The following is a 13772-nucleotide window of genomic DNA, read 5'->3' on the forward strand; positions in this document are numbered from 1 at the left end:
TATGTAATAAAATGTTAGAGTCTATTGAAATAATTCTAAATTTTAGAAATTACTTTTTATCATACATTAGTTTCATTGGATTAAAAGTAAACGTCGTCACCAAATTTACGACATCACTTTTGGTAACTGAATCGAAACAAGTTCAAGAAGATATTTTAAGAAATGAGTAAGTGCAATAGGTGTCTCAGTATGCCTTTATTATTTGTTAAAATAATTGCATTTAATTTCACGGAATATGCAGACTTGTTATTTTCTTCACTACTTGTTAGAGATGTTCTTCAACCGCCGTACTGCCTGGTGCCAGTGGTGGTTGGTCAGTCAGAGAGTTTGGACAGTAGGACTAGGAGTAGCAATACGTGAATTCAGACTTTTCATTTTTGAAAAGTCCGAATGACTCCAGACTTGTCTCCGAATAACCTTTTGACGTAAATGAAACAATGTAATTTTAAATTGAGACATCATTGATCTAAAGTTGAGGGATAATTCAGTAAGAAAACAACAGAAAAATAAAGTATTTTTGTCAACGGTGTCCATAGGCATAAGTGTAATTATGTCTATTCTCGCCTATCTGCTCACCAAATTTTATTCCTCAAAGAAAATCATTACCTGATAGCTCATTCTTGAGAGTAATTTAATATGAGACAGGTGAAATGTGAAATACTCCTGAAGAAAGATATTCATGTCACCTTTCATTTTGGAAGCCTTGTTTTATTGTTTTAGTAACCTTCAAATACGGTTTAAATCTTCCTGCATTGTCTGTATACTTGCTTTAAATTGTTATGATCCGAAATGCCTTTAGTCCGAATTGTCAGGCATAGATCAAACATATAGTACCTAAAATTGCAAAACGCCTTACGGTTTTGGGATGTGTTTCAAAACAAAACTCTGACAGAATTAATATGAGGAAGGCAGTGGCCTTAAAGGGAAAGACCACCTTCATATTAAGTTGGGCTCTTATGATAAATCGTATCCACGTAAACAAAATAAATAACCTTTAATGCAAAATGTGCTTTTATAAAAAACGCTCAAGGCTATGCAAATATCGAAATCTTTGAAATATATGTAGAAAGCCATCTTGCAGAACTCTCCTATCTGAAGGAAGATCAGAAGCGGACTTTATTGATTTTTACCTATAGCTTCCGATTAGCTAAGTCTGTTTGGTACTGATACATGTACTGCAAATAATATGTAAACAAAGAATATTCCGTAAATATTTCTATGATCCTGTATATCTAATTACCAAAACATGTTGTCTTGTCAAGCTTACGATTGCATACATGATAAAAGAGAAATATTCTAAAAGTTTTTTGACTGGGAACAGGAACATTCTTTGGAAGTAGCCATTAGATTTCCCTCTGACATGCTAGTCTTCTGGCTGCAAATCCCATTGTTTGTCAATGTTGTCTGACATTTGCTTACATGTTGTGTCTCAATCTCTTCTTCTGTTTATTTATTGGGTTGAAATTATAGGGGAAAAGTCCCTAATTTGCAATTTCTTCGGACATCGTGATCAATTACCTATTTACTTTCACTTTACAAACCAACATTGTGACGTCACAGTTCAAACGATCATGGTGGTGCCCATAGGCTCAGGAAATTTGAATTCCCTAATTATAAATCCTGATTAATTAGTTAAGAAAAGGAAATTGTTCTGTTTCAATTTAATTTTCATGAACATTTAAAAGATTATTTTCGATATTTATGACTTGCACAATAACATGGTCTTCTCCTTTAAGTGCTAGCAAAGTCCAAAGCAGAAGTATCAATTTCCCTAGTCACATACATGTAAACCTACCGGCATAGTTCAGTTCTACCAGAATTAGAACCTTCCTACCGTGCTACCATTGAAACAGAAAATCTACCGCTTTCCGAACTTTATACCATAAACAAACTTAGGACACCATTCAAGAGGATCAAATAACATTTCCTGTTGATCTCAGGTAGACAGGTGAACATGTTAATTAGGGTCATAAACAGTAATTTAGAGGTTATCCACGAGATGTAATTTAAAGGTGTGATGTTATACAAGGGATGATTAACTATTATTCCAAGTTTTAGTAGCACACACTTTAATGATTTAACAATTTATTACGGACGATTGGGACTCAAGGTGTAAAAATTGATATGGGACATTTGATCTTTTGACTCAAACCGGATGTATGAACGATTTGCCAAAACATAATATTTCATCTTCAGCACCTCCTGCCAAGAAAGCACAGTACTATTCCAAATTCAGTGCTGCATGAAAGTCAAAGTTGAAGTTGTGCCAAGCCAGTAATGACTATTTGAAATGAAATCATTTTGACGCATTTTTATGCAACAGACAAATTTCTATACATTTCTATACAAGTCCCAAAAATGAGTTGCTACAATGTAGAATTATATTGGCTGTGGCTATTTGACCGGTTTGAATAGCAAATTGTTTATGTGTAGGCTATTTTACCAGATCTTGTTGATAAGCCTGTCAGCTATTCAACCAATCAATTTAATAGCTTCTCCTTGTTGGATTGGTTATTCAACCGGATTTTAATGAACATCGTAAATCGTCTTGTCTTGGTTATAATCTGATTTTTCATTTTGTCATAAAGTTTAATATTTAATCAGTTTATCATTGAATTCAAAAGAATTCAATATACAATAAGTTTGTTTATAGACGAAATCAAATGTGTTTTTTTTTCTCTTATTTTGCTCTCTAAGAAGTTGGTGTTAGGTCAAAGGAAAACTTACTCACTGATCAACACTTCTCTCATAATAAGGTTTAAAATAATGTCAACAATGAAGAATCCTGATATTATACAAGTAGCAATAAATGTGAAAATTGATTTCTATGATGCCATCTGCAACAGACGTGGATCCAAGGAAGTGCGTGCCGGGTGTACGCCCCACTACAGAAGTTTTATGGTTATCATCATGAACTTGTGGATCGTTATGGTCTATCCATCTGCACAATGAAAACTGATTTCTTTAACAGGTCATAGTTTTCCTTTCCTCGTTTGTCTACCCCAGACTTGCCTTTTTTGGGCAACTTGGCGGGTTTTTCTAGAAAAGCAGAGGACGCTTACCCTACCGGTGCACCTGGTCCATGCTCCCAGTTTTTAGTGGAGTCCGAATTGCTCATTTGCTTTTGTTACTTTGTATGTATGATATTAGTTACTTTATGTTCTTTGTTGTGTATGTCTGTTTTCCATGTCTGGTCTTTGTCCCTGGATTGCATTCTTTTGATTACTGCTATAACCTTGGTTCCCTTGATTACTCTTCCACTAAAATTGGGATTTTTTTTGCATGAAATCTGATTTTTTTTTACAAATTCTATTCTCCTTTTGTTTTGCCTTGATTACCTCAGCATTTATTTCTATTCATGCCCCTAACCCGCAGCTGCATAATCAACATATTCCAAAAATGTGCAATACATACCGACTCAGAAAATCGCAACATTAACATTAGAGTGTAATACTGATCAACTTCAGAACAAGATGAAATATTGTAGTTCTTTTGGAAGTTGTTGAAACACAAGATACAAGAACTGATGATATTTATGCAACTGAAGTCTTCATGTCCGCATCAGCATCAAAAACTGAAAATGAAAATGCAGTCAGTTTCCACCTCATCATCTGAAACTGATATAGCTTGTAGTGCTCCTTTAAATAACTAACAATACCCTGATTGATTTGAAAACTAGAGATACAAATTCTGACAGTTGTGTGGTCCTGATTTTTGAACACTTGTTTTACCCCAGTAATGTCAGAAAGAGGATGACCAAAGGGGGCCATTGAATTGCCCAGTAAACACGAACTGTTCAACCTGAAATCTTTCAAGAAAAATGAACATATGATGCTTACATGTATGATGATTTGTCAGGCAAAATCAGCTGCCACTGTGCTTATTCCAGTGGAAACAAACCATAAAGTTATATCAAGCGCATGCTTGGATTTCGATGTAAATATCTAACTGGTAAAGAAAAAAGTACTGCACCAAAGAAGCATAGGAGTCTTTTAATAAAAAATACAGAGAATAACATCTGTTCTTGTGTAATGTTTGCCAAAAGAAGCTGATACATGTATGTAGGGTAAAAAGCAGCATGTGTCATTCGTTTTTAGAATAGGTTCATTTATAGCCATGTGTAAGGTTAAAAAAGAAAATAGAAACTTTAAGTAAGCTAATGACTATTACTTGAAATACAACAAACATTTTACCAAATAATATCAACAATATATCTTTATGACTGTATACATAATTATATCTGTAGTTATGTTACTTGATTGATTGATAATAAATTCAATTAATGTTATATTTTTTAAAGTCCGCTTGACTAGCCTGTCCATAATTTACAGGGTAGTTGATGGGATCCGGTTGATTATACCACAGGCTAGTCAACTGGGTCCATTCAAATAGCCTCTGCAAATAATACTAGAGTGTGATTATTCTGTTTAGTTTTCTTTCATGTTTTCTTCACTTAAATGGTTACCATTTTTTGATACAGTAAATAACCAAAAAGCTATATTAAGATATAAAATTGTAAATGGATTATTGCCCAACTATTCACTGTTGCAAGAGCAATGTCAACCTTACAGTCTAAGGTCTTCATCAAGCAATGACGTATTTCTACCTAGACCTAATACATTTAAGGAATGTAGCTGATATCTGAATATATTGCCTTGTGAAGAACTTTGGTTCTATTTACGCCAGTTAACTGTGGTTAATGTTTTGCATAAATCAAACCAAAGTTCTTTATACAAGATAATGTAAAACTATATTTTGAAACATATTCTCAATTTGATATTATTTACCAACATGTTCATCATTCGTAACTTTCCCAATGTTTTCCTAAGTAATAGAAAAGCCAGAGAGATATGATGTTTTGTTTACTTGTTATAAAATCCATGTGTGGTCAAAATCAATTTTGTTTGTTTCGTTTTGAGACCAGTTAGGTCTTTTGGGAGCACCAATTGTCACTGGAGAGCATGATTTGATCAATAACTTATACTGTTGCCATGGATGGTCAACCCCAGACTGCTTGGTGACAGGCCAAGGACAAACTTATTCTGCCAAAGAGTAAATCCATTATCCAATTCAGTTAACCGGCTATTTAAATCTACATCCAACTACAAAAGATGTATATGTAGGCAGTCCTCCCAAAAAATTGTTGTATTATGGTATCATAAAGTGGTAGTTGTAGTTCACTAAGCTTGAGTATAAATTCATAGATCAACCATGATTGGACACTAACATCATTTGTTGGTGGTCAATTGGACTACTTCAGAGATAAAACAGGTAGTTCTTAGGTGGTAATGACAGTGCTGTTCTTAGATCTTATGAAAAATAAGGCAAAATCCAGATAGCCCAATGGGCTACCATGAACATTTTTCAAGTAGTCCTCTCCAAAATTAGGGTGGCACAGGACTACCGAAATACTGTTTATGTCGATCCCTGAGATCCTACAAGGCATCATACCACTAAAGGAAGCCTGGGATAGATTTTAGTGGTTGTTATTTTAACTGTTAAGTAATTAGTGACCAAAAAGGGGCAAGACACAAACATTGTCATTATGTCAGGACAATGACCTCAATAAGTGAATGGATCTCTTGAAAGTGAAGAACAGTGTGTCATACTACAAAAGAAGGCTTGGACTGATTTTGAAGAACCATTTATGAATGGATTCTAGTCCTGTGTCAAATATTTAATCACAATCAAAATTCAAAGCTAAATGTATGTTGAGCTTGAATGATGTTTTCGTATCTACCTTAACTGTTCTAGTTGTGACCTCTGTGGTCATATCAAGCTTGGCATTGTGGAGCATTTTATTCTTCATTAGCGTAGATAAGAATTAGTTTTGACAGTAATATACATTTGTAGCCATCTACATGTATTTGCAATGTGATTTAACAAGGCTTTTTCTTTCTCTTTTAGTTGAGCACAATACCTAGTAAGTTCTGAAGTCACATCGTCACCATGGATACAACAGAACCAGTCAACCTGATGCGATCTGTGTGCATTTGCAATATATTTAACTTCTTGTTTGCTGCCAGTAAAGCATGTCTGTTTCCATTTCTAACATTGTATCTTCGACTTCTTGGATTGAGTGCCACACAGACTGGTATTGTTATTGGTGCAAAGACTATCTCTGCATTCATATTTGCTCCACTATGGGCAATGTGTTCAGCTAAGTTTAGAAAAAGAAGACTTGTTTTGATGTTCTCAATATTTATGATGGCCTTGACGTATCTTGGACTGACACTTGTGATGAATGTTAACCATGCAGCTGTAACATGTCCTTCAGAAGAATCAGCATCCTCTGGAAATATTAAAGGTTCACTACAAGAACTCATAGAAAACATAAAAACCACCAAAAATAGTTCAGGGGAGATAACTACAACTTTAAGTCTTCATGATGAACATAGTAATTTAACAGATTTACAAAATATAACAGTTGGTTCAGTTACTGGCCCCACAAAAATACCGTCTGCACCTTCAACAACCAAAGGCAATAATGAGCTGGAGAAACTGTTCAATTACGGGAGGAAGCTTCTGGTTGAATTGGGTCTCACTAAGTCTGAGGTTGATGATTTGGACAATTCAGAGTTGCTTAAAGTGTTTCAAGAAATGATATCTAAAAAAGAGTTCATTTCTAGTGTAAGGGAAAGCCTTACTCCAGAAGAAATGGAGGAATTTTTTACATTCCTAGATAAAGCCTCAGAAGTGTTGTCCAGGCATTCTCCAAATAACATTGATAGGAAAAAAACTGTAAAAAGGAGCTTGAAGGATACTTGGGAAAAATTTAAGACAAACTGGAAAGCCTTAAGAACTGCTTGGAAAGTGAAAATAACAGAGGCTGAAGTTGAGGGGCAAATATTCCTTATTTTGTTATTGACATTGGTATTTGGAGAAGTTTTCTGCTCACCAGTTGAAAAAATAGCTGATGATGCCTGGTTTGAATTTCTAGAGAAGATTGACAACTTGGAAAAATATGGCAAACAAAGGATCTTCACATCATTAGCATACATCATACTGCCATTCATTGTTGCTATCAGTGTTGATAATACCAAATGTTTGTTCAGTCTTAAAATGCATCCTATTTCATTACATTTTTACCTGTTTGGGGCGTTCTTAGGGCTGACATTTTTGGTTGCATTTTTTTACCCTATAGCTGGATCTGAGAAGAGAAAATATAAAACCAAGATTGCTCATGCATTAAACCTAACTTGCTGTAAATGTGAGGGGTTATTCTATATTATAACACTGCTATTAGTTGGTGCTATTTATGCATCCTATAATAACTTTCTATTCTGGTTGATAGAAGATTTGAAAGGAAAAGAATTAACCATGGGGATGTGTGTGTCAATTGCTAACCTAGCAGAAATTCCTATGTTATTTTTCAGTGGACCTTTAGTAAGAAAACTTGGAAATGGAATGGCTATTTGCTTATCCATGACGATCCTGGCTGGCAGAACATTATTTTACTCATACCTTTGGACCCCTTGGGCAGTCCTTCCTGCTGAAATAACCCATGCCTTTACTCACACAGTTATGTGGTATGCTGTACTCAGTAATCCTGCCTTCAGTACTAATCCTACTGTAGACAGAGGTGTTCGCTCAGTTTTTTCCAGTGTGTACTTTGGTGTTGGTTTCTCAACAGGAAGCATAATATCTGGAATTGTGTATGATCAGTATGGGGTAAACATCTTATTTAGAGCATGTGCTGTCATTGCTATTGCATGGTGTCCTATATTTGCTGTAATGAATCGCTGTTGTTCACGTCCTGAGGTCAGCGAGATTAAATACACCAGATTGTTAACATCAGAAGATGTGAACTCCGACAGTGATGATGATTGGTTAGAACATGCATTGAAGAATGGATAAAGATACAGAATGTTATTCTAAGGAAAACAGAAACCATAGTTGTACCTTGAAAATAGTATGGAGTTGTATATAAATATTGCACCCTTACGGGCCTAAACTTAATGCATGGAATAGGTTTTACATGTTTGTATCTCATTTGGAAAAATTATTTTCCCTTGTGCATAATCAAATAATTGTCATTTATCTTATTTTCAAAAGTTATTTATTGATAAGTTAAGACATTAGGGTAAAAGATATTGCGTTGTCCATTATTATTATAACATATGCAGTGTGTCATTTGTATACAAACACAAATGTTTGCCATCATATAATGGTTTGTCATCAGTGTCTAGATGATAATTTTTGTTGTTTTTTTGTGCAATAACTTTAATGTTGCCCCAACAGTTAAGGAAATTTAGGGCCGTATAGTAAATAAAACACATTTTACAATACTTGTTTGTAAATTGTGTATTTCTTGGCCTGTTTTAATAAACACTTGATTTTTTACCCAGTTTTCACTTGACCCACATCTACATGTAGGTCTTAGGCGTTCTAAGCAAAACTTTTATTTCAATAACTCAAAGTCTTGGACTAAGGTTTTTCTTTTTTTTTTTTTATTATTAGAAGTAATTTGATGCCCAATGAAAACTTATTCAGTTTTTTTACCTTATTCACCTTATTACCTGTCCTTTCAAACACCTGAAGCTGCAAATACCATACTAAATATACCCCCACTTTTACACAGACAGCTACCAAAGTGGCTTAAAATGTATGCCCCATGTGTTATAAGCCACATACCATATTTGAAATCAATCCACCAGCAGCTGATATTTTTTTGAGAAAAATTTTCTCTTATCATTCCATGTTGGGAGAAATGGTTAAGTCCAACAAATTGGATAGCAACCAAAATTGCTTACAATGTATGCCCCATCTTTATAATCATATATCAATCCATCCATTTGGAGTAAAGTCAGAGCTGTATCAAGCCTAGAGTGCCAACTCTCATGTGCTTTTTGCAGCCTTTCCCTTTGGCCAATTTATTTTTTTTGTCTTTAATCTTTCAAGTTTTGCCAGGTCTGAGGCATTTGTATCTTCAAAGCTTGGCAGCCTGTCTGGCATGAATGTAATGTTCAGCTGTGCAGGGTTCAAACTCAACTGTGTCTATCTGTGCCCTGTTGAGTATTTTATTCTGGTTATGGGTACCTCACTTGCATTTTATAAAGTATCTGCTTACCTTTCATTATTTTGTTTAAATTAGTGTGTTCTTCAAATTTCATTCTTTTTTTTTGTTACAAAATGTACAAGAAAAACAGATTAAAAGAAAAAAATGTTAAAAAATTTTATAATAAACTTTTCTGTTTATCTGTTTTCCATCTCTATTCAATGGTTTTCAGTTGACATGTTAGTAGTATCTAAGTAATAAGTTAAAAATCATATGTATATTTGTATAAAGTAGGGTTATCATTGTTAGATGTACATATTAAGGGAGAAAGCAGCATTTCTTAATGTATTACCATTCTAACTGAATGTGTCGTGACTTGAATGTAGTCTAGATTTTCTAGCAGTAGGATATCTTTCATTGTAAGAAGGTTCTTCTGCCTGAAAAAGTTCAGACGCACAGATTTATTCAAGTTCTATGGATTAATCATAAGTTTTTTTTTCTATATTTACCCACTGAAGAATATACAATGTATTTCTACTGCAGATAGCTCTGAATTTGCTTGAAAAATCTCTCAAACTTTATCAATACTATGACACAGGGATTAGGGTTGCACTAATCAGGGAACCATGTATCTTTTGCTTTTTAATATTAGAGGGACCTTTTTTTCAATATTTTGTAAAGAACTGATACATCTACTGGTAGTTGTAGGTGGTATAATTGGTAAATAATTTTATGTGTAGCAAGAGGGTATCCTTGATGAATTTGTAGTAAATCAACCTCTTAATATTCGTCATATACCCTTTTGTGAGATGTATTTAAAGTGACACAGAATTAACAAGGTTTTATTTGTTAGTGCAATACATGTACATGTACTCTGTAATTAAATGTATACTATTGTATGTTTATTTTGTAATAATGGAAAGCATTATAATAATATACCAGTGTAGTTATAGATGGTAGTGGTATATAAGTAGTAATAGTAACATACTTACATGTAAGTATTTATATTTTTGTATCTATAACACCTTTAAAAGCAATGATATTATATTTTGATGTTTTTAAAGCCAATGTTATTAACTGTAATATTTTTTTGTTGTTGATGGTATAAATTCATTCAAATAACATATTTCAAACTGGCATTTTATAAACTATCATACTAGTAAACATCCTTACTTTTTATGATTCAGGGACATTTAGTTTTGCTCGAGTCTGCTCTTCCGTAATTCTGCAAAAAACTTTCTCATACATATTTCCTAGGTTTTTAAAAATATTTAACTTATTTAACAGGGACTGTAGGTCATGTAATTAAGCCGTCCCTTGCATAATGCATGAAAATGACGGAATCATTAGTTATGTTGCTTTTGGCAGAATTTTTTAAAACAATCCTTTTCTTACAAGAACTGTTTAAACATTGCTGTAAGGAGACACGAGACAGTTATTGTGAAAGAAACAGAGATCATTCCTGTAAAGATGAAAATAATGCTTGTAGCTAGAGGTTCGACTCTAAATTTGTTTTGTATCCAAAGAGAAGTAAGTAGTGAAATCCAAGATGACAGCCTGTTTCTCTTGTGATTTTTAGTAGTAAAATGTAAAAAATAGTTTAAACAGCATTTTAGTACAATTTCTGCTCATTTTATGGATCTAATTCATGACCCCAAGTCCCTGTGGTCTTAGGTTCTTTGATGAGTAACATATGTAGGTGCATTTTGTTTTCCTCTAATTTTTGTCCTATTAATGGCTGTTAGACTGACATAACAATAAACCTATCTGATTTATCTTCCAGATAATAACTGTTTTTTGATATGTAAGTCAATTTTGATTAGTTGCATACCAAGTCAGCATTTCATTCCAACTGCTGATTTTTGTACAATCCACAGCCTTAATTAAACTTTCCCAGCATTTTATCCTGAACTGAGTTGCTTTTTGATATGCAAATGTACATGGATATTGATAAGTTAAACACTTTGTTAAGTTTGTTGACAATAATGTCCCTTGGACTTAGACATGTTCATGAACTTAAATATTAGTTGGTTGATCATTATAAAATTTTACTGCATGGTTCCAAACAACGAAAGGAAAGTTAGTATTAGATTTTAGGATTTGTGGCCTCAACTGTTTTGGAATTAGGAGCCAAAAAAGGGACCAAAACAAAATTTTCAAAGAATTGAACTATTGAACTCAAATATCTCTGATATTGTTCCAGAATATTCTATACCACTATGGTCATACTAAGATTGATTTTGGGGTTAAGAATTAAACTGTTTAGGAATCAGGGACCAAAGAGGGACCAGAAGCAGTGACTTCAGCCAATTTAGAATCAGGGGCCACAAAGGGACTAGAAACAAGCATTTTTTTTTTTATTTCTTTATGATAACTTGAGTAAAAGGGAATAGATCTCTTTTGAATTGTACCACCAAGTGCCTGTCATACCCCAAAAGGAGGATTGGGATTGTTTTTAGAGAATTTGACTGTAACTATTTAGGAAAATAGGTGTCAAAAAGGAGCCATTTGGATTCTGGCCATATTATTATCCTTCATCTAATCGGAATCAAATTTGAAAGATGTTTCATTTTTAATTGGTGAGTCCATACTTACCCCAACTGTTCAGGGTTTGACATCTGTGGTTGCTTCAAGCTGCTCTCGTGAAGCATTTCATTTTCTAAATGTCTAAGTGTCTTGATGTATTGAACAGTTTTAGTTCCCTATTGACAAAGCTGAGGAAGACTCTAGGTTTGCATTCTACCAGCTGAATTAGTTTCAGGAATTTTCCAGCCTTTTTTTATCTTTTGATATAATGAAATGGTACTTTGTACATATTTTTTCATGACAAGTTTGTTTTTTGTCCAGTCTGATGATTTTTTGCAAGGTTATAATCTTTATACTTAAAAGCTCTTTGCTAACTCATAGAAACTACATGTACTATTTTTTTCATGTTTTAACCTACTTGAGGTATGTCATGCTCTTAAAAAGTGTTAACAAAAATTGAAACATAACAAATTAAAGTAACTTATCTTTAATTTGTATCGTTACCTGGCTAAAAGCATACTTAATCAGCATTCCATATTGTGTCAGTGATGAAAAAAGATTTTTTTATGATATTGAATACATTCTTTTATTAATGTTTCTTGTTTATTTTATCTTTTTTTCTGGAAGAGGATCTGTTTTGTTACATTTTTGTGTAAAATTATTGTTATTTTTTGTTGAAGAATGAATTATTTTTACTAGAAGTATATTTTAGCTCTTTGTTTATTGAATTGTATTTTTCTTAATAACATAGGGGAAGGACTTATTAAGGAGAAACAAAAATTACTTTATCATTTTTTTTTTTCAAAGTAAAATGACAAGTTCATGAAATTGAAACATGTTTGTTAGTCAGTTTTATATGCCCATGACAATAGAATGTTGGCAATTCTGTTAAATTGTGTAATTCAGGCATTTTTTATATATAAACATATTTCTTGACATTCTAAGAGTGTCTACCATGTAGTGTGTTCTGTCAAACATTCCACTACACAGTTTAGCATTATATGACCATTTATGATAACTATGATTTACCAGTTAATATGATGTTAGTTTAAACCAGAAAGTTGATAAAAGTTCTTTAGGAAGATTAGGTATCATATAATTTTGACGGAAAAACTCAAAATTGAACTTTGCTTGGAATCATTTAAAGTTTGCTTTTCACAACTTGACAAATCCCACACTAAAATTTCACTTGCCCCGGATGAAGGCAAATGAAGTGTATTACATGGTATTACTTTGTAAGGGCTATAGAAGACATAAATGTAAGTGGGGGTCAGGAGGTTATATTTAACCCCACAATTTTAATTGATTATTATCGTTCATTATTAAGGTCTCTTATTTAAAATAACAACTATCCATCAATGTTTTAATAGAGGTGCCTCAAATATGTTCTTGATGCTTCAGTATACAATAATTTTAGACCTCTGATAAAGTAAGATTCTGTATTGTTTTGGCTTTCAGCTTGTAGTGATGCTTGTGATATTTTTTCTGTAGCATTTACACATTGATTTTTTTTTTTTGTCTTCCATGCCAAAAAAAGAGCTTCCGATGCATCTTGTGCCTTATATTTATATTGTATATGTACATTTTCTATTTGTTTTTGTTCATGTTATAAAATCCATATATTAATTCCAAAGACTGAAACAAAGAAGCTGCATATGTCTTTATATTTTTCCTATAAAATGGCTGTGAAAGCTTTATATCTAGCAGTCAGATAATATTGTATTTTTTTACAGATGCAATGATTACTTTGAGTTGTGTAATTTATTTTCATTGGTTGTGTTAATGCATATTACACGTTCTGTTATCGCCTTAGCAAGAGTTTATTATATACATGAATGTTGATGAGAAATCCTTAGTTTACAAATGTTGAATTATTCTCAATCTTCTTTTTTCTTTAAATAATAATGGGATTTAAACCTACAATGTTTCTTATTATTTGATTTGCCAAGATAGTTCTGACATCTCAACAACCTTCTTATTATGAGAATAGGTATGGTGTATATGTCAGAGACAACAACCCCACCTGGATGAAAATGTCAGCCCAAGGCCTCCCATTGGTATTCAATGAATGACAAGGGAACCCTAACACCACAGAGCAGGCTGCAGTTGGCCCCACAACATCATTATACACTGTACAGTGAAAGAGTTTACCTAGAACAAATAATCATCAGTTGCCATCATTTTCTTTCACTTAAAAATCTTCTCTGCAGCCACCAAGTGGATTGTAACCAAATTGTGACATCATCAT

The 13772-nt window shown here is 33.2% G+C and overlaps 1 protein-coding gene across 3 annotated transcripts; it reads left to right on the top strand.

Annotated features, from left to right (window-relative positions):
* The first annotated feature begins 92 nt into the window (after window positions 1-92).
* Window positions 93-13447, top strand: LOC148618639 (major facilitator superfamily domain-containing protein 6-like protein B). Of its 3 annotated transcripts, none has more exons than XM_088577729.1 (2): window positions 93-166; window positions 5908-13447. In XM_088577729.1, exon 2 carries the CDS (start codon window positions 5950-5952, stop codon window positions 7855-7857), a length of 1908 nt encoding a protein of 635 aa, XP_088433855.1. In that variant the 5' UTR covers window positions 93-166; window positions 5908-5949; the 3' UTR covers window positions 7858-13447. The 3 variants fall into 3 exon arrangements, with proteins under 3 accessions (XP_088433855.1, XP_088433856.1, XP_088433857.1); XM_088577730.1 differs by lacking the exon at window positions 93-166 and adding an exon at window positions 183-439; XM_088577731.1 differs by lacking the exon at window positions 93-166 and adding an exon at window positions 183-425.
* The last annotated feature ends 325 nt before the right edge of the window (window positions 13448-13772 follow it).

Source organism: Perna viridis, chromosome 4, assembly GCF_037379345.1.
Source record: "Perna viridis isolate PV_CMFRI_1.1 ecotype Kerala chromosome 4, ASM3737934v1, whole genome shotgun sequence".
In the NCBI taxonomy this organism is placed as follows: Eukaryota; Metazoa; Mollusca; class Bivalvia; order Mytilida; family Mytilidae; genus Perna; species Perna viridis.

Coding starts and splice junctions, on each gene's coding strand:
- LOC148618639 (XM_088577729.1), top strand. CDS start 5,950: ATGGATACAACAGAACCAGTCAACCTGATGCGATCTGTGTGCATTTGC.